The 20,230-nt window shown below is 57.8% G+C and overlaps 1 protein-coding gene across 5 annotated transcripts in view; it reads right to left on the minus strand.

Annotated features, from left to right (window-relative positions):
• The window catches only part of TECPR1 (tectonin beta-propeller repeat containing 1), a 31,110-nt gene that overhangs the window by 3,645 nt on the left and 7,235 nt on the right, over positions 1 to 20,230 (minus strand). For all 5 annotated transcript variants that reach the window (XR_006889380.1, XM_046666710.1, XM_046666712.1 and 2 more), the window contains exons 6-21: positions 18,731 to 18,905; positions 18,532 to 18,632; positions 16,994 to 17,095; positions 16,100 to 16,245; positions 12,807 to 13,294; positions 12,301 to 12,446; positions 11,224 to 11,379; positions 10,137 to 10,286; positions 9,861 to 10,018; positions 8,797 to 8,924; positions 7,675 to 7,777; positions 2,753 to 2,849; positions 2,585 to 2,664; positions 1,399 to 1,455; positions 652 to 832; positions 211 to 346 (exon numbers count right to left, since the gene is read on the minus strand). Coding sequence is in view for 4 of the 5 variants with exons in the window: in XM_046666710.1 (XP_046522666.1) it covers positions 211 to 346; positions 652 to 832; positions 1,399 to 1,455; positions 2,585 to 2,664; positions 2,753 to 2,849; positions 7,675 to 7,777; positions 8,797 to 8,924; positions 9,861 to 10,018; positions 10,137 to 10,286; positions 11,224 to 11,379; positions 12,301 to 12,446; positions 12,807 to 13,294; positions 16,100 to 16,245; positions 16,994 to 17,095; positions 18,532 to 18,632; positions 18,731 to 18,905 (2,404 nt within the window). In the remaining variant the exon portion in view is untranslated. The remainder of the gene's footprint in view (positions 1 to 210; positions 347 to 651; positions 833 to 1,398; positions 1,456 to 2,584; positions 2,665 to 2,752; positions 2,850 to 7,674; positions 7,778 to 8,796; positions 8,925 to 9,860; positions 10,019 to 10,136; positions 10,287 to 11,223; positions 11,380 to 12,300; positions 12,447 to 12,806; positions 13,295 to 16,099; positions 16,246 to 16,993; positions 17,096 to 18,531; positions 18,633 to 18,730; positions 18,906 to 20,230) is intronic.

Raw genomic sequence — 20,230 nt, forward strand, 5'->3', positions numbered from 1 at the left:
AGCCTCTGGGGGGATCCCGGCTTGGCCCCAGCGCCTGGTCCACAGGCAGCACTCAGTAAACGTTCGTGGAGCTGAGCTGAAAATTAGGACACCTGTGAGCAGCTTCTCCTGGAAGCAGGAGCACGTGCAACCTGGCTCTGACCAGCCCTGCGTCCCACGTCACAGCTTGGTGGCACCGGGTGGGGGTCCACGTGGAGGGGTGGCACTCACCGGCCGGCTGGGAGGGGGACACCGAGCCCCGGTAGAAGGCAGAGCCGTCCCTCGCCACGGCCCACACCTGGTAGCAGGCCCCGATGGAAATGGAGGCGAAGGGCTGGTCGGTGCCCACGTGCAGCCAGGAGGAGCCCTGAAGACGGGCAAGGAGGGACACTGAGACACTGAGACCTCTGCCACCCCCCACCCACGGGTCCCAGGAGCTGGCGGCTCCTCATGCCAACCTCATCCTCAGCTCCAACTGCCCACAGAACCCAGTGACCCCCTCGGGCCACAGGCGGTGGCCAGCGGTCCCAGGGACCGTCCTGGGCAGGCCCGGGGACACCTGAGCTCAGTCTGACTCCACAGCAAGAGTCCTATTTCTGGAAGACTCCACCAGAACCCCTAGAGGGCCCGACAGCTGGCGCCCCTGGAGGAGGCAGGGATGGGGGAGCTCACCGCGGGGTTGAGCTCGGACACACCCAGGCGGCACAGCACGTCCCCTTTGTCACTGACGGCCCAGAGCGCGACGCTGTGCCCGTTCCCACTGGCGCCCGGGCTCTCGGGGATGATGGACACGTCCCCGAGGGCAATGGGGGCCACCTCCAGCCAGGGTCCACTGGTCACCAGCTTGCATTTCCTGAATGGTGGAAAGAAACACAACCTGGGCACCCGGATGCTCAGAGTCTCTGCTCTAGACACGTGCAAGAAAGTGGAAGCAAGAGCCACGATGACCTGGCCCCAGAGGACTGCAAAGAGAGCAGCCAGGTCCCCTCCTCCCCACGGCAGCCTCGGCCGGGTCCTGGGGAGGGCAGGGGCCAGGGCCCCCAAAAACACACAGGCGGGCACCCTTTCCTCCAGATGGGCAGGAATAAGGGCCTAGAAAGGCGGCCCCACCTCCGGGCCCTGCCCTGCCCCCACTCCCAGCCCCGCCTCCCATCCAGCAGGTCCAGCACAGAAGCAGAGCCTGCCAGTGACATTTCTCTTATTTGTTCTCGAAAACAAACGCTTCAGAAATGAGAGAGCACTGGGAGCCTGCGGGCATTTCCTGGGCTGACATTTACTTTGATCCTGTTTTCCCTTCCCACCCCCCCTCCCCTTCCTTCTCCTGGGACTGAGGTCAGAGGTTGGGAGGTTTGGCCCTGGAGGAACCAGCAGGAGGGACAAGGCCACACCCCCCACTTCCCTCGCCGCTCCTGTCTTTACCTGGCCCAGCACCTTCTCCTGACAAAATCCTTCATGGTTTTGTACCCGTGGTATGAGCTGCAAGAGGAAGAAGCTGAAATCGAGACCACTTTGTGGAAGTTTCTGGAAAGCGACACTGCACACGCTTTCTCTCCCCACCCATCACAGGGTACAGAGCCTCAGCGTGAGCCACGGAGTGGGCTCCAAGGGCATCACGATCCTCGTCCTTTAGACACCTCTAGCCTGGCCAGGGTGTCCGTGGGGTCTGGGTCTCCCTGGGGTTGGGGTCTTCCTGGGGTTGGGGTCTTCCTGGGGCCAAAACATGGCAGCTGCCCAACTAGTTGGTGGGGGGTTCTAGGTAAGGTGCCTCCTAGCCCTCCTGGCACAGGCTCCATCAGAGACCTCTTGGGGACAGTCAAACTCAGGGCCAAGGCTGGAGGGGAGGGTCAGTCTGGGAGGCCCCTGACCCCGGCCTTGCCCCAGCTCAGGTCTGCTCAGGCCCTGGCTCGGGCTCCCCAGCTCAGTCTTCCATTTGGACATGACGCGTGTACCATGAAGGGCCTGCAGCCCGCCAACACAGAGCCCCTGGCTATGCAGGCCGTCACCCACTTCTCCTGTCACCACCCGCCCTGACAAGCTTGGCCTCCTGCCTCCCAGGACGGCGCCGCCCTCACTCCATGCTCTGCTCAAGCTGCCCCTTCACCCCAACACCTCCCTCGCGGGGGACCACCCCCACGCGTCACCCAGGGCCTGGCTCCAATATTCCCAGCGCTGCTCCTGAGGTTCCCAAGGCCACCTCAGTCCAGGGAACCGGGTTCTCGGCTGGCCCTCCCAGAGCCCGTGCCTGGCACAGCAGGCACACTACCAGGTGCTGGGGAAGCCATGGTGCCATCCCTGAGCCCATCCACTGAGAACGGGTGTGCCAGGTGTGCCCCTCCACACCTCTCCAACCAGCTGAGGTGGGCACGCAGGGGTCTGCTCCTCGGCCACACCTGGGTGCTTGTAGGGACCGGAGCTATCCAGGGCAGGGAGGCATGAGGGCAGGGGGACAAGGGGCTGGGGAGCAGGGGGACGGCCTGGCAAAATGGTGAGGCCGCCACTGCTGGGGAGGACAGGGCCTGGCTGAGTCACACGCCCGGGGGCCTGATGCTTAAGCCCCACCCCGGGATGCCCCGCCCCAGGCAGAGAAAGAGAGGGGGACGCTTACGCAGGGAAGTCACTGGCGTACTGCCACCCTTCCTGGTCAGTGCCCCCAGGAACGCTGAAGTCGATGGACCAGTCAGAAACCTGGGGGAGGGGAGGGTCAGCGCAGGCGGACGCCCACCCTTGGACCCCCCCAGCCCCGCCTCTGCTCAGCCTGCAGCCGGGCGCTCACCCAGCTCCACTGCAGGGACGGGGGCTTCGTGCTGGCTTTGGTGCACTCCTGCAGCCCCGTGGCGTCGCTCCACATGTACCGGTCGGTGGGCAGACCCCTATGGCGAGACAACAGGGGTGGGGTGACTCGAGAGAGGGGCGAGAATGGCCCGTCCTGCTCAGGCAATGGCCAGTGATGGACACACGCAGCTGGGATGTCTGCATCTCTGAAGGGGTGTGGGGTAAAGCAGAACTGCCCCAGGGCGGGGACAGCAACTGGGGTGACCCCATGTCACACGGGGGCCTGGGCTGCAACCCCAGCCAGGCCATCCCCCGAGGGCTGGGGCGCATGCGTGGTCTGGGAGCCCACCTCTCCTTCCCTCGTATTGTGGATTGAATTGTGTGCCCCCAAACGATGTTGAGGCCTTACCCCCAGTACCTGTCAGGGTGATCTTATTTAGAAATAGGGTTCTGCAGATGGTCAGGTGAGATGAGGTCATTAGGATGGGCCCTAATCTAATATGACAGCGTCTTTAGAAAAAGGGGAAATTCAACCCAAGTTTCCCAAATTGAGAAGACGACGTGAAGACATGGGGAGAACGCCATGCGATGACTGGGATGATGTTGCCACAAGCCAAGGAACCCCTGAAGCCACCAGAAGCCAGGAGAGAGGGCCAGAACAGATGGTCCCTCCCGGTCCTCCGAGGGAACCAACCCTGCTGGCACCTGGATGTCAGACTCCCCAGCCTGCAGAACTGTGAGAGAAGAAACGTCTGTGGCGCTTTGTTACAGCAGCTGGAGCTGACTTATACACCGGCAGAGCAGCCAGCAGCACACGGGGGCTGCCGGGTGGGTGTGGGAACCGGGCTCCCCCGTCTGCACTCTCTCTATGAACTGGGGAGCACCAGCTTCCTTGCTCCCCTTCCTCAGGACTGAGGAGAACGTGGAGACGCAAGCAGGTCAGCCTCGTGTGTGGATGCCACACACAGCCGACGTGGAGCTTTCCAGGACCTGTTCAGCAACGTGTGTCGACTGCCTTAGACGAGCTCAAATCTCGGTTTACTGGGGGTGAACAGAGACTCACAGATATTCACACACAAGAGAACCCTCCAAACTGTTCTTACGACAGAGAAAGGTCGCGAACGGTCTACACATCCAAGACTGAGTCGGGGTTGGGTAAACCGGATGGCTCCCGGGTATGACTGCGAGGCCATCCCGGACCATATTTACGTGCCTGATTTTGTCCCCCTTGTGCAGGCCCAGAGACACACACAGAGGGCGGGCCAGAGCAATAGACCAAAATTTGAGCAGTGGTTGCTGTCTCTGGTTGGTGCAGAGCTTGTTCTCATGTTACTCGGTATTTCTTCTTTTTGCCAATTTTGAAAAAACAGCAGGGGAAATCAATTTCTGTATCCAGCCACAAACAGCCAAAAAGATGAAATAAGAAAGTTGGGATGTGCCGTTTACAATAGGATCAAAAAATACGAAACAGCATCTAATAAAAGATGTCAAGACCCCTCCATAAAAAAATTACAAAACCTTATTAAGAAGAAATTCAGGAATACCTTCATGAATGGATTTGTAAATTACGGCCACATTTTGGAGAGAGGATTTGTGAGGCAACTTTTCTACCCAAATTAATCTACAGATCTGAGGCCATCCCAACCAAGACTGCAATGGTTTTTGAGAACTGTGACGGGCTGCTTCTAAAACTCTGCAAGTGATGCGAGAACGGCCGAAACGCTGTTGATGAAGATGAGATGGTTTCTTCTACCAGCTTTGAAAACTTCCCGTAAGGGGACAGCGGGTGGAACAGCGTGGGGTTAGCACGAGGATACGCAATGGCTCAAAGGAGAGGAAGGCTCAGGCACAGAGCAGTGCCTACACGGACACTTGAGTTAAGACAAAGGTGGCCGCTGTGATGCAAGGGGGACAATAAATGGTGTGGGTCACCGTGTATTCAAACACCAACACTTGACCTCCAGCCCACACTATATACCCAACAGTTCGGGGGTGGGGAGGTGGTGCTCTACACCTAAATGGACAAGGCAGAAGAATAAAGTTTCTTCCCTTTTTTTTGAGGAAGATTAGCCCTGAGCTAACATCTGCTGCCAATCCTCCTCTTTTTGCTGAGGAAGACTGGCCCTGAGCTAACATCCATGCCCATCTTCCTCTACTTTATATGTGGGACGCCTGCCACAGCATGGCTTGATGAGCGGTGCCATGTCTGCACCCGGGATCCGAACCGGTGAACCCCGGGTCGCTGAAGTGGAATGTGCGCACTTAACCGCCGCACCACTGGGCCGGCCCCAGAATAAAGTTTCTAGAACAGGATCCACAAACCATGACCTGTGGCCCTAACCAGGCTCACTGTCTCTTTTTCGGCACAGTCTACAAGCAAAGGCTGGTTTTTACATTTTTAAATGGTTTGAAAAAAACCCAAAGAAGAATAATGCATCGTGACGTGTGAAAATTACCTGCCATTCAAATTTGTGTCCAGATAGAAACCTGACCAGGACACATCGATGCTCATTCGTTGACATGGCTGCTTTCAAGCAACTAGTTGTGACAGACCGTATGGCCCACAAAGCCTAAAATACTTACTACGTGGTCCGTTATGGAAAAAGTTTGCTGACTGATCTTTAGAAGACAGGAGGATGTGTTCATTACTTCAGAGTTCATGAGATTTCTTAAGAGGATTTTTTAAAGGCCCAACTTTATAAAAAAAAGGATCGGGGGCTGGCCCTGCGGCCGAGTGGTTAAAGTTCCACGCACTCCACTTCAGCGGCCTGGGTTTGCAGGTTCGGATCCTGGGTGCAGACCCACTCCACTCATCAGCCACACTGTGTCAGCGTCCCCCATACAAAGCAGAGGAAGACTGGCACAGACGTTAGCTCAGGGCTAGTCTTCCTCAAGCAAAAAAACAGGAAGATTGGCAATGGATGTTAGCTGAGGGCGAATCTTCCTCACCAAAAAAAAAAAAAGAAAAGAAAAGAAGGATCGATCAACTGGACTACATTTAACAATCAAAAGTCACCACTAAGAAGCTGGAAAGACAAGCCACAGAACGGAAGTAAGTGACAGAGGGCTCACATCCTGAATGCGCACAGAACACTGACAAAGCCAGAAAAAGAGGATGCAATCAAAACACGGGACAAGGACTCGAAGGGGGCCGTCCAGAAAGAAGGGTATCCAAGCGCCAGTCAACTCAGGAGAGGGGCTCTGTCTTGGTAGCCAGCAGGAAACAGAAACCGAAAATAAGAGATGCGAGCCACACTTGAGTACGGCTAAAATAAAAGAAACTGGCAAAGGTGTGCTGGTGAAGTGTGAACGGGTGTGTCCACCCCAGCTGGGTGTGCTGCAGGATGACTCTGATGCTAACCCCCCAGCTAGCACAGACCCCGCAGCCAAAGGGCATGGTCCCCAACAGGACCGCCCCACTGCAGACATCAGCCACACTTCAGACGCCCCGGCCACCTGCACTTCTGACCGACTGGCTACAAATTTGGCGGTTCCCATTACCTCACGTTGGATAATCTGCTAGAACGACTCTCTGACGCAGGAAAGCGCTAAACTTAGGATCGTAGTTTTATCATAAAGGATATGAAACAGGACGAGTCGAGACAAGAGGCCCACAGGGCGGAGTCTGGGAGGGGCCTGGACGCAGAGCCTGGATGATGCTGAAGTCAGGCAGCACTGCTCCAGCTGCCAGAAATCTTGCAGTGGGTTTTCTGTTTTTGTTTTTTTTTAAAGATTGGCACCTGAGCTAACAACTCTTGCCAATCTTATTTTTTTTTCTTCTTTTTCTTCCCAAAGCCCCCCAGTACATAGTTGTATATGTTTTAGTTGTGGGTCCCTCTAGTTGTGGCATGTGGGACGCTGCCTCAGCATGGCCTGATGAGGGGGGCCATGTCCGCGCCCAGGATCCAAACCAGCAAAACCCTGGACCGTGGAAGGGGAGTGCAAGAAATTAACCACTTGGCCAAGGGGCCAGCCCCTTGCAGTGGGTTCTAAAGGCTAAGAAATACCACAACTTGCTCACTTTCTAAAAAAACAGAAAACGAAAAACCCCAGGACAAGAGCAATGAGAAATACGTGTCTATGCTCAGTGGGTGGGAAATAAAAAGCCACATACGATCTGGATTTTATACAGCATCTCCTCTTCTGCCCAAAACACAACACACTGACTGTCTTGTCCAAAGGTCTCAAATTTAGAGGATTAAAATAATTTTGGTGGAGAGACCAGCCGGGCAGCATGGCACTGAAGTTCACGTGCTCCACGTCGGCAGCCCAGGGTTCACGGGATCGGATCCTGGGCACGGACCTAAACACTGCTCGTCAAGCCACGCTGTGACGATATCCCACATACAAAATAAACGAAGACTGGCACAGATGTTAGCTCAGTGACAATCTTCCTCGCCAAAAAAAAAGTCATAATAATAATTTTGGTGGAGGCCACGATGTTCTCAGTAGTTTAAATTAAGCGAAACTTAAAAAAAAAAAAGTTAAGTAACCACCACTCCCCCCACCCCAAAAAAGCAAGCAAAACTACAGTAGTGTTAGAAGTTTGGATGTTGGTGAGGAGGGAATGATGACGAAAGAGAAGGGGCGCCAGAAGGGGTGGAGGGTCGTGGTCACACTGGGTTCGATTTGCGACAACCCAGTGCTTAATATACACCTAGATAGAGAGAAATCTCACGGCATATATGTTCACATATACACGCTTTTACGCTCTTTAGGCATGCTATGCCTCTCAATAAGTGAGTTTTTAAAATGCGTGTCACACTTAAAGATTTAAGAAAAAAACTGTAAGCAGAAGATCCAGTTAGTCCCACATCGGGGGCCGGACGCCAGCTCTCACGCCACCCTGGACGTGGTCATCCAGTCTTTGTCAAGACCGTGGCCCGGACCAGGAGCACCCTGGCCGGCGCCCGGGCCGCTCACCTGCTGGTGTAGCCTGTGACGGGGTTCCAACGCTGGTTCTCGTAGATATAGACGCTCTTGACGTCCGACTGGGTGTAGATGTTACTGGAGCTGCTGGCCAGGCCTGTAGGGACAGGAGGCTACTGGGACTCGGGCTTCTGTCTGAAGCACCAAAGGCCGCAGAGAACGGGCAGGGAGGGCCAGCCGAGAGGGCTTCAGGCCTACTGAGCTTGTTTCCTGGGGCCGCCCAGCTTGGGTTCCTCCCTTACCGCCTGGATGAGAATCCGCTGCTCAATAAACCTCCCGTCCACACCTCCCACTCTGTTCTCGGTTACACCCCTTCTTCCCTGGCCGTCCCACCCACCCGGCACCGGGCAGGTGGGGAGGCCCACCCAGCTCTCTCTTTACTAACACAGCTACTTTGGACCATGCACAAAACCCCCATGAGCCCCAATTTCCTCATTTGTAAGATGGGGACAAGGGTAATTCCCGCCTCACAAACGGGGAAGCTGTTAGGCCTGTGCAGACATGCGTTCCTGTGGTCTTAGTGGACCACAGCTCTACAGGATTGACCGCCCCCCACTGTGGGGCGTGTGGACTGTGGCCCGTTCCAGTGTCTGTTTCTGCCTCCATTTACCAGTAGGGGGACACAGGGACTCTGCCTGCCAGATCTCAGGGAGCCCACAGGGGTTTGGCAAGGTCTCATCCCCTAAGGCGTATGACCCACCTAGAGAGGGGCTGAAATTCAGGACTGGGACTCAGGAGACAGGGGCCCGGAGCTGCCCCAACGTGCCCTGAGGCCTCATCTGTGAAAGGAGGGGTTGGACACGCTGGAGGGCCCTGGCAGCTGCCTTTCTAGAACCTTCAAGGCCTGCAGCTCAGCTGTGGGTGCCCAGGAAGGCACATCGGTGGCGAGGCCTGGTCTCACCTCACGGCTTGGCCCCGGGACTGTTCTCTGTGGAGGCTGGCGGTGACGAAGGTCACCTGTCAGCCAGCTGTCAGCCAAGTGTCAACACTGGGACAGCAGCTACGGCGTGGGGCAGGGAAGCCAGACAGGGATTAGAGGAGGCAGCGGCCCGGGAAAGCCGTGGGCAGGGCCCAGGGAGCCGGTCCCGCCGGCCAGGGTGTGCGGGCCGCCCTCACCTTGAAAGCAGCCTCCGCCGTAGCCGCCCGTGTACACCCAGGCCGTGTGATCGTAGCCGATGCCCCACACCACGCCCCGGCTGTTGGCCTCCACCACCCGCAGGTGGCCTCCCACCTGCCTCCAGAACCTGGGAGGATGGGGGAGAGGGCAGGCAGGAATGCCGGGCGTCCTGCCTTCCTCCCCCTCCGGCGCTGTGGCCTCCCGGGGACGTCCTATGTCTTCAGTCTCCGAAGGACAGGCTTTAGTAAGGACGCTGGAACTGGCCTGGCCCCTCCGGAGCCCCTGATCCCCAGGGCTGTGCACGCAGGGGGCGAGGTCAGCAGCCGGTGCTCCACGCTGCCCCTAGGGGTCTGGGACGGGCATGTCAGGGCAGGGAGCAGGCTGAGCCACAACACGGCCCAGCAGACTGAAACGACGTCATGACAGGCTGCACGGTGACAGCGCGGCCTCCTGGCCGGGCAGAGTGCAGAGAGCAACTGCCACCTGGGTTCCCCACTTGCTAGCTGAGGCTCTGCCACTGTCCCCACTTGTCTGACTAGACACCAGGTACACAGGGCCTCAAAGGGTGGACAGATGCATGGACTCTCCCCTTCTGAGTGGGGTCCCCTGGTCTCACTTACGTCTCCCTGGTCCTCGCGGGCTCTGGGTGACTTTCTGGGAGCAACCTCAGGACATAATTGGGGGCACTGGGTCCCCCCCCTCCTTGGTCCCCCTCAATTCCTCATCCAAAATGCCAGATGCCCGGGGATTCTGCTCACACTGCCCGCCCTGGGTGGCCTCATTCCATCTCGTAGTTTTAAACGCCTCCTATAGGGCCGTCCCTCCCTCGTCCTGCAACACCCAGCAGCTGCTCGATGGCGCTGACCTGCCCTGAGCCCAGCCAGTTCCGGTCCCGGCTTGGGGTCCTCCCACAGGTCCAGGAGGACTCGGGGCCTGAGGACCAGCGGGAGGCAAGGCCCCGTGTGGTCCTCCTGCCTGCGGCCCTCCCTGCTGCAAGCCCAGCTCTGGGTGCTTGGGGAGGGGCGGCCAGGCCCCAGCCCCATCGGGAGCACAGCCGACTCACATCTGGTCGCAGGGCAGCGGGTGCGCGGGGTCCTCCAGGTCTGGGCTGGGCTCACTCACAAAGATGTCTCCCTTGCAGGTGATGGACCAGATGGCCTGTGGGGACGGGCGGCCGTGCACCTTCCGGCTCTCGCAGCAGGACAGGCTGAGCAGGGCGAGCTGGCGTGGGGAGACGGCCGGTCATGGCTGGGAAGGGGGCGGGTGGCAGGCTGAAGCTGGGCTGCCCCGAGATGGCTGCCCTTTGACCCTCGGCCTGTGGGGACCACCGCCCACTCACCCAGTCGTTCATGTCCTGCTCTGTGGCGGCAGCCAGACGCACAGGCCACCTCTGCCGGGTCCTCTCGGGGGTGTAGAGGGCAAAGGAGTGCTTGGCCTCATTGAGCACGGGGACCAGCGCTGTCACCTCGTTGAGGAACACGTGGATGTACTGGGCACAGAGAGCAGACGGCAGGGCTGTCACCGGTGACAGAGCGGGACCCACGGGGCTGGGGGCACGACAGGCCTCTGGGTGGAGCCCCCTCCGTAGTGGACGGACCGGGACGGCCTAGGTCACCCCCAATTCCACAGAGCTGATGCTCGGGATCCCCAGGGGCCTGTGGGTCTTGGTGGGGGGCTCTGGGGCCCAGGAAGTTCCAGTACAGAAGCCTAGTCCATGGGCAGCACCTTAGCTACACTTCTTTTTTTTTTCCCTGAGGAAGATTAGCCCTGAGGTAACATCTGCTGCCAATCCTCCTCTTTTTGCTGAGGAAGACTGGCCCTGAGCTAACATCCATGCTCATCTTCCTCTACTTTATATGTGGGACACCCACCACAGCATGGCTTGCCAAGCGGTGCCATGTCCACACCCGGGATCTGAACCGACGAACCCCGGGCTGCCAAAGCGGAATGTGCGAACTTAACTGCTGCGCCACCGGGCCGGCCCACTTAGTTACACTTTAAAGAAATGCTTTTTGATGCTGACAAGGGCACTTGAGAATCAGACTGATGGGGTTCAAACCCCAGCCCTGGATGAGCTGGCCGTCAGGAGGGGTGAGTGGCTTATGTCCCTGAGCCTGACTTCTCATTTGAAACACGAGAGCCTGTCACCGGGTGCTTGGAGCGGGGACATGGCTCGACGGGGCTGGCACACACCTGCCCGCCACTGATGGGGACAGCTGTCACCACGGGCCAGCACTTTCTAGATGCCAGATGCCAGTTCCAGACCGAGCACCTTGGGGCTGGTGTCCCAGGCCCGGTCCTGCACCCCCCGGCTCTGCACCCACCCCTGTGTACCCCTCGGGCACCCCCCTCTCCCCTGGGCATCCCCCTCCCTTGCTCCGCCCCCTCCCCTCGGCACCTCCCCCCAACGGTGCCCCCCACCGCACCTTCTTCTCCTCGTGGACCACGTAGTAGATGAAGAGGATGCTGTCCCGGGCCCCGTCGTGCCCCGTGAACTGCTCCAGGGCCACGCGGACGTCCACCCACTTGTGGGGCTTCCAGTTGCACCACCACTGCAGAGTCCCTGTCTTCACCCACACCGACTGTGGCACAGGCCCCGGAGGGCATCGAGGACAGAGTCACAGGCAGGCAGTCGGGTCCTGCATGCACCCAGTTCCCAGCACCCCAGAGCCACCCCTGGCCCCTGGTCCCTTTGCTGCCTCACTGGGGCTCCCAGTTCCACTTCACCCTAATGACAAAAGCAATGCTTGCAGACACTCGACAGGCGCCAGGCCGCGAGCCAGCACCGGCTATAGATAACCTCCTAATTCTCAAACAGCCTGTGGGGTCGGCAGCATTACCTCATGTTCTGGATGGGGAAACTGAGGCTCGGAAAGCTCTGTGCCCAGCCCAATGTTACAAAGTAAGTCACTGGCAAAGCTGGGACCCACACCCGGCCTGCCTGTCCTCAGAGGCCCAACCCTTAGCTGCCAGCGGGCTGGTTCTGCGCCACCAGCCCAGACGCGGCCAGGTCCTCCGAATGGAACCAGCCACGTGCTCCGTGTGACTCCTCTTTCCCAGCCCAACTGTGGGCCTCTGGGGGCCGGGCTCTGCCTGAGGGCATCCGAGATGGCCCTCAACCCTGTCCTGACTCGTCTCAATAAAACACGACACTGTCTTGGGATGCAGGGTTCCCTCCGGCAGACAGAGGATGACGTGATTCCCCTCCGCCCCCCCCCCCCCCCCGAGGCTGCTCTGTCTCTTGGTCCCCAGGCCCTACGTCGTCCCTGGAATGCAGTGGAGCCGAAACATCGCTCTTCAGGGCAGAAGAACAAAGGAGTGGACTCATTTCTTTATCCTTAAATCTACAAGGGGCCTGGAAGGGACGGCTTCCCATCCAAGATGGACAGACAGAGGGATGCATGCATCCGTCCATCTGTTTCTCCCACGTCACCTCAGGGCTGGTATACAGCAGGCGCTCAATGAATGCCTGCTGAAAAGACGTGCACACGGGGGCCCCCCACCTGCTCCACGGCCTGCTCGTAGTGTCGGAAGTTCTCCAGCTCCCGCTTGGTCCTTTCCGTGAGCTGCTGGAAGATCTGTTTCCTCCAGGCGGCCGTCTGGGCCGGCGTGATGGACAGGGAAAGTGTCTGCACCGAGGGCGACAGGCCTGCGGGCCAGCCAGAGCCTCAGGGCCGGGGCCTGGCCGGCCACAGCTGCGCAGCAGGCCAGGGATCTTTATTTTTTCTTTAATCAGCCCTTTCTTTCTAAAAAGCTACAAACTCTGTAGAATGTCCCATGAGCCCTCCCCCCACCATTCACCCTGATGAGAACGTTGACGTCCCCCAGTTCAGCCCAGAATGGCCACCACGGCTGGGACAGGGAGAGGGGAGGGGGCGCCAGGCTGTCTGGTCTCAGAAGGCAGCAGACAGACAGGCTGAGCACAGGGGGGTGTTCAGGCAGGACATCGCCTGCCCGCCACCCCCGGGGGACACCCTCTGGGGTGGGGGCCCCGCCGACAGCCCCTTACCCAACTGCACAGAGAACCACTTCAGCACAGAGTGAGCCTCCACGGCACAGCCTCCTCCAGACACCCAGGCCCAGAGCGGGTGGTCGTCGGCGCCATAGGGCTCCTCCAGGCCCAGGGGGAGGACCTCCAGCGAAGAGAGCCCCGTGGTCTCGGGAAGGCCTGCAACCGGGTGGCTGGGCGTTTTCTTAGGCTCCTTCAGGTCGATATTGGTCCAGGGCACCTCAGCCGGGGTGGAGGCCGGACCAGGGCGAGGCTCAGGCCTGGGGGTCTGAGTGGCAGGGCTGGCGACCTCCACGGGATGCTCTGTGGTCCTGCTGGTGCCTGGGCCGGAGGCCGAGCTGCCCTTGGGGTCCCCGGGACAGTCCAGAGACTCTGCAGGGACTGGCTGGTCAGGCCCCGGTCTCTCAGCATCCGAGGAGGCGTCCGTGTCGCTCGGTGCACAGGACTCGCCACTGCCCCTCACCTCGTCGCCAAAGAAGCAGCCAGCGCTGGGAACAAAGCGGGCAGACCCGTGACTTCCTGGGGGAAGGAAGACGCCCAGCAGGGGGCAGGCTGGCTCTGCTCCACCATCGACTACCTGTGCCACCCCGGGCAAGTCACAGCCTCTCTGTGCAACACACACGAGTACCCGCTTCCCAGGGACACCTGGGCACTGTGAGCAGTCCTGATGCCCAGGCCGCCCCAGAGCAATCAAAGCAACATATCTGGGGCTGGAGATTAGGCAGGAGTAGTATTTTTTTATTGCGGCAAAATACACATGATGTAAGATTTCCCATTTTATTTTATTTTATTTTTTGAGGAAGATTAGCCCTGAGCTAACATCTGCTGCCAATTCTCTTCTTTTTGCTGAGGAAGATTGGCCCTGAGCTAACATCGGTGCCCATCTGCCTCTACGTTATATGTGGGACGCCTACCACAGCGTGGCTTGACAGTGTAGTGGGTCTGCACCCGGGATCCGAACCGGCGAACACCAGGCCTCTGAGGCAGAATGTGCGCACTTAACTGCCGCGCCACCAGGCTGGCCCCAGGATTTCCCATTTTAAATCATACAATGCAGTGACATTAAGTATATTCACAATGTTGTGTAACCATCACCACTACCTAATTCTAGAACCTTCTTATCACCCCAAACGGAAACCCATTAAGGAGTCACTCTCCATCCTCCTCTTTCTCCCCAGCCTCCTGGCAACTATTAATTTGCTTTCTGTCCCTGTGGATTTGCCCCTTCTGGACACTTCCGATAAATGCCATGGTACAATATTCGACCTTTTGTGACTGGCCTCTGTCACTTAGCATGATGATGTCAAGGTTGGTCCATGTTGTGGCATGTGTCAGTATGTCATTTCTTTTTATGGCTGCATAATATTCCACTGTATGGATGAACCACATTTTATTAATCCATTAATCCACTGATGGACATATGAGTTGCTTCCACCTTTTGGCTATTGTCAATAATGCTTCTAGAACATTCACATGCAAGTTTTTGTCTGTGCACCTGTTTTTAATTCTTGGGAGTATGTATCCAGCAGTGAAATTGCTGGATCGTATGGTAACTCTATCTTTAACTTCTTGAGAAACCGCCAGACTATTTTCCAAAGTGGCTACACCATTTCACATTCCCACCAGCGGTGTATGAGAACCCCAATTTCTCCACAGCTTGTCAACACGTGGGGAAGTGGAGCGGTGTCTCTTTTGCTTCTGATTTGCATTTCCCTAATGACTAACGATGGATGGAAAGATGAGCGCCTTTTCATGTGCTTCTGGGCCATTCGAATATCTCCTCTGAAGAAATGTCTATTCAGGTCCTTTGCCTTTTTAAGTGGGCTTGTCTTTTTGCTGTCAAGTGGTAAGAGTTCTTTACATATTCTAGATACTAGGCCCTCGTCAAACACACGATTGGCAAATATTTTCTCCTATTCTGTGGATTGTTTTTTCACTTTCTTGACAGTGTCCTTTGATGCAAAAAAGTTTTCTTTTTTTTTTTTTGAGGAAGATTAGCCCTGAGCTAACATCTGCCACCAATCCTCCTCTTTTTGCTGAGGAAGACTGGCCCTGAGCTAACATCTGTGCCCATCTTCCTCTACTTTATTTGTGGGACGCCTGACACAGCATGGCTTGCCAAGCGGTGCCATGTCCGCACCCGGGATCCGAACCGGCGAACCCCGGGCCGCCAAAGTGAAACGTGCGCACTTAACTGCTGTGCCACTGGGCCAGTCCCCAGAAGTTTTCATTTTGATGAAGCTCAATTTACCTATTTTTCCTTTTGTTTCTTGTGCTTTTGGTGTCATATTTAAGAAACCACTGCCAAATCCAAGGTCATGACGATTCGGCATCAGTGGCTTCAGAAGCTTCCCAGCTGATTCCAACATGCTGTTCAGTCTGGGAACCACCAGCCGAGGAGACTAAACCCTTGGGTCAATGTGGGCAGGCCCTGCCTGGCCTGCCCCTGCCCTGGGCTGGTAGTGCATCCACGTGGCCACCACCAAGCTGGGGAGCAAAGAGTGTGGACCAGGGCGTGGGTCGGGCCCAAGCTGCAGGCGGGAACGCGGCGTGCTGTGGAGCACTGTGCCCAGGCCCTGTGGGCTGCACGACTGGGCAGGTGGGCACTGAGGTCCCCCGAGCCCCTCCCAGTGGAGCTGAGGCATCTCCAGCTCAGACGCGGTCACCTCCCTGCGCTCTGACGCCTGTGGGAAGAGCTGGGATGCCTCCGTCCACACTTTCTGGACCCACAGGAGGTCTGAAGGCACAGTCTCCAGAACCACAGCAGTGCACACCTGGGAGCTTCAAGAAATGCAAGATCCCAGCCCCGCCCCCGACCTATGAAACAGATGCTCTGGGAGCGGGGCCTGGAGAGCGACCCAGACGCCCAAGCTTCAGGTCCAGCTCTAGCCTAGAGGGACCTTCCATCTTCTCCCCCGCCTTCCTTTGACGGAGCGGCCTGAGCCTCCACCCCCCAAAGAAGCCTTTTCTTTCCCAGATCTCCAGACTTCAGAACCAACAGGCCAGCCCTGCTTGGGGACAAACACCGGCTCCAATATGGACGGACATCCCAGCCTTGCTCACCTGTCACCTCCCACCTCCCACCTCCCACCCTCCGGCCGAGCCAGGACACAGGCACAGGAAAGAGGAGACCCCACAGGCTGGGCCTCTGGCGCGCCACAACCTGGCTTTGTCCTGCCTGAGACCAGGGTCCTGGTGAGAGGCCAGGTGGCAGCCTCCTCTGGACACTGCCCACTGAGGCCACCAACCCTTCCCGCCCCAGCTCCTCCGTGCCCTGCCGCCCCCAGGATCACCTGAGGAGACTCAAGGAGCTGCCGGAGTGCGACCGGTCACTCTCTCGGCCGGCGACGATGGCCTTCCATGTCTTCCCACTGAGCTCGCTCGGGGTGACGCCCTGACGGAAGTACATGGCCCGGTCGTCACAGCTGATGCCCCAGACCTGAACAGAGGGAGGTGCTGCTGGGTGGGAGGGCGGCGCAGACCCAAGGGCTCCCTTCCCTTTTGGGGGTGTGGAGGAGGACGGGGTTGGGGAGAGCACCCTAAGGCTGGAGGACACATCTGCAATGGCAGGCAGGAGGCCCCCCCAATCCGTGCGGTGGGGTGCGTGCGTGTACATGTGTGTTAGGGCTGGAAAGGTCGATGGGATGGCAGAAGTCAAAAGCAGGAAAGGGAGCCTGGAGGGCTGGGGGAGGGCATGACACCAAACTCAGGAAAGCAGGGACCTTGTCCTGGCTCCCCAACCTCAGGTGAACCTGCAGCTTTGGGGCGACAGAGGCCAGAGGAGGTGGTGGTGCCCATGGGCACAGCGCCCAGACACAAAGTCCACCCACATCCCCATCTTCCATGTAGCCTCTGGGGGGAAGGAAGCTGCTCCCCAAGTGAACCCAGAGGATGGTCCTGATCTTTTCAAAGATGCAAAGTAACCTCTTTGATTCTGACCTCATTCTCTACGGGAAAAGTGGCCAGGCGGGTGCCTCCTCCCCTCTGCCTTTGGGCACTGAGGAGGCAGGTGGGCTGGGCAGCTGAAGAGCCCAAGGGAGGGGCCAGGGAAGAGCCTGCGGGGGTGCCCGAAGGGCCGAAACTGGCCCAGGAGTGACACATCAGGAGCCCCCATCCCGAGACCTCCGCTGTCGATGAGCTGCCGTCCCTGCCCCCGGGGGGGCTGAGGCTCAGCCCCCCGTGCGCACCTGGTCGTTCAGCCCCACATTCACCATCGTCATCTCTCCAACCATCTCGATCCAGCTGGTGCCACAGGGGTTGTGGGAATTGACGCCTCTGCGGAACCACACCTGGGACAGTCAGAAATGAACAGGCCTCACTGAAGGGCCACCGAAATGGAGGGTTTTTCTGTCTTGAAGGCTCAGTTAGAACAAATGAACAACTCAGATCCTTTGGTTCATGCCACAAACGAGCACGGCACGTGATTTAAAGGAAATGTTCATCCACGTCCCTCTTCCCGCGCCCCTGTCCCACAGGGCTGAGGGTCACCTGCCCCCAGCCACATCTGTCCTGGTGGCTTCCTGTCCATTCTCTGGCTGAGGGCATTGCCCCTCCAGGAGACAAGGCTGCCTGAATCTTTCTAGAACCTTCTCTCCACCAGTTCAGCATCTCTTGGCACCAGCAACAGGTGTCAGCTGTTTCACTGCAGACAGTTAGAGCGGGGAGGTGGTCATGGGTGGTGGTTGGGGGGCGGGATTCACATCGAATCCCAAATCCAGACGCTGACCTGTGAGCCTGACTGGTGACATCCCACTGCCACGGACCTCTGGGCATCCCCACCTTAGCTCACGCTTGACGCTCGGACAAGGCCATTTTATCCAATCGAGTTTGTCTCTATGTAAGATAATGGCCTTAATGATGCTATTTAGGAGAATCATTTTTCTAAACTGATCATTAGAATAAATAGCATATTTTGGGTCTATTCTTAGTGCCTTATGAAATACTTTTTTCACGTCAACTTGTAAAAACACACACTATCCAACCAAATTTCTCTCAGGCCCAGCTGTGGCTCTGACACTCACCTGGTAGTCACACTCCACCCCTGACCCTGGTCCCCGCTGGGCTCCCCCACGACGGTCCTTATCCATTCAGAGCGCTGGCTCATATAAATACAATTTTCTGCTCATTTAATCCATTGCTCTGTGACCAGCTTAGGAGCGGGCTCTGGGAAGTGGGGTGCTTGGGGACACATAGAGGGGCAGCTGAGCTACATTTTTTCAGGCTGGGGTGTGGCCTGAGCCCTGGGGGCCTTCAGCACTGAAGACAGACTCAGATGTGTGGCTGATCCGGCCCCCTGGACACTATGGGATGCTCTTGACATGCGGTTAGAAAGAGATCGTGGAAGCAGCCCGAAATCAGATTATTTTCTTGGACTTGCCTCTGATAAATTGAGCATGACAAGCACTGGCCATGAGCAAGCGGAGGCACTGAATTAGCAGAGGGTTTCAGAAAATTTGCTTCTGATTATTTGAAATGTTACAGCCTCCTGAGTGACAAACACAGTTGTTCTGCCCTTGGGTTGGGGGGCGCAGGTCTAGGGGGGGGGACTCTGCAGGCACCAAACATCTTGGAGATGACCAATGACGTCAACAACAGAAAAGGCACCGTGCTTGGCTGATGCCAGATTGTTCTAAAGGGTTTGCACCACACTAGCAAGAACAAAAAACCACACAACCCTCAACAATAAACAGAGCCCCAGCCCCAGCCCCCAGGGACCCCATCTTACTTTCCGGTCCTTGGTGATGGCCCAGACCACAGCGACTCCCACCGAGACGTGCATGATCCCGTTTTCAGATGTGGGAGGCTCCACCACGGACCAGGAACTTCCTACACGGTCAGGCAGCCCCCATCAGTGACAGCCCTGGGGAGAAGCTCGGCGCCCCCCTGCCCCAGCATGGGTGTAGGGCTGGCCCCAGAATGCCCACCTTTGGGATTGTTCCTGCTGATTCCTTCCCGGACCAAGGCTTGCCCCTCCCAGAGCGTGACCCACAGGAGGTCGTGGGGCCCACAGCTGATCTGGGCCGCCTCTGCTGGGGTGTCCATGAGGGACCAGGATGAGCCCTCGGGGTTGGGGTGGCTGACATCCTCTCTGTACCACACCTGGGAGGCGAGAAACCCACAGGGAGGGTCAGCGGGGTTCGGCCAGGGCTCTGTGGCTGCGTCAGCTGCCCAAGCTTGGCTGCGTTCGCAGCACAGCACACACGGGCCAAGTGGGACCCGGGGACCAGGGTGCCCTGACTGTGGGACTAGGTGACCCCCAACTCTGTTAAAAAAATGCAAACCCTTTGGGCCTTCCTAGGGGACAGATCCCATCCCTGATCTGCTTGTGAGAACCGCGCCCCGCCCCACTGCCCCGTGAGAACTCCAGCCCCAGCCCAGGTGTCCTGCGCCCCTAGTGGTGTCATGCTCTCAGGACACCCGTCTCTAGGGGAAATCAGGGTGCCCGGTGATTAAATGGGAAAACTCCCAAATCCCTTTCATACGGATGTCCAAAACATCCACTTCTTTTTCTCCTTAATGCGAAGAGAATCAGCATAACCAACTATTTAAGGCTGAGCCACCTGTTCATATCATCCAAACTGGCTCATTTCATCTGGAGGAGGCAGTGCACTGCCGCACGGTCCAGGAGGGCTGGGGACCTCCTCCCGGGAGCTGTCGCCACACGGGGGACCACAGCTCCCAACCCTGCCACCTCGCCCTCACAGCCAGCACTGCAGAACTAGGCCTGGGCAGCCTCCCGTTGGCTACCTGCTGGTTTGGGAGCCCTGCTGTCTCCCCAGCTCCTCCCGGAGCCCAGGGTCCTGGTCACACCTTTTATGGATCACAGCAGGGGTGCAGGGCAGCACTGCCTCACAGCTGGCACCCGGTGACACGAGCACTACTCTTGCACCCCCGTTCTCCCCATCCCTGCCTCCAGGGGGGCACAGCCCCTCGGCAGGGGCTCTGTCTCAGGCCAGCTCCCCCAACACTTCAGTGTGACTCAGAGAAGACAAGTGTGGGTTGACCTGAGCCCAAGCCGAACAGGACCCAGAGGTAAGGCTGATAAAAACCTGCCGTGACTCTTCCAGAGCCAACCAGAGAATCTGGTCAATTTGTGGTACAGAGTGCTGAGGAGTCACCAAGGGCCCCAAAACCACGACGAAAGAGCTGGAGCACCTGCACGCAGGATAGCTCTGTTGCTGCTGACCTCAGGGGTTGGTTTTGTTCTTTCACTTAGTTCACAAACTCCCTAAGAGAAGGATGTCCTCTTCTCTCTAAACCCCCACCCACCCACCCATCTACCCATCCATCCATATACCCATCCATCCATCCATATACCCACCCATCTACCCATCTGTCCACTCATCTATCCATATACCCACCCACCTACCCATCTATCCATCTATCCACCCACCCATCTACCTATCCATCCATATACCCACCCA

The sequence above is a fragment of the Equus quagga genome, chromosome 7, assembly GCF_021613505.1.
Source record: "Equus quagga isolate Etosha38 chromosome 7, UCLA_HA_Equagga_1.0, whole genome shotgun sequence".
In the NCBI taxonomy this organism is placed as follows: Eukaryota; Metazoa; Chordata; class Mammalia; order Perissodactyla; family Equidae; genus Equus; species Equus quagga.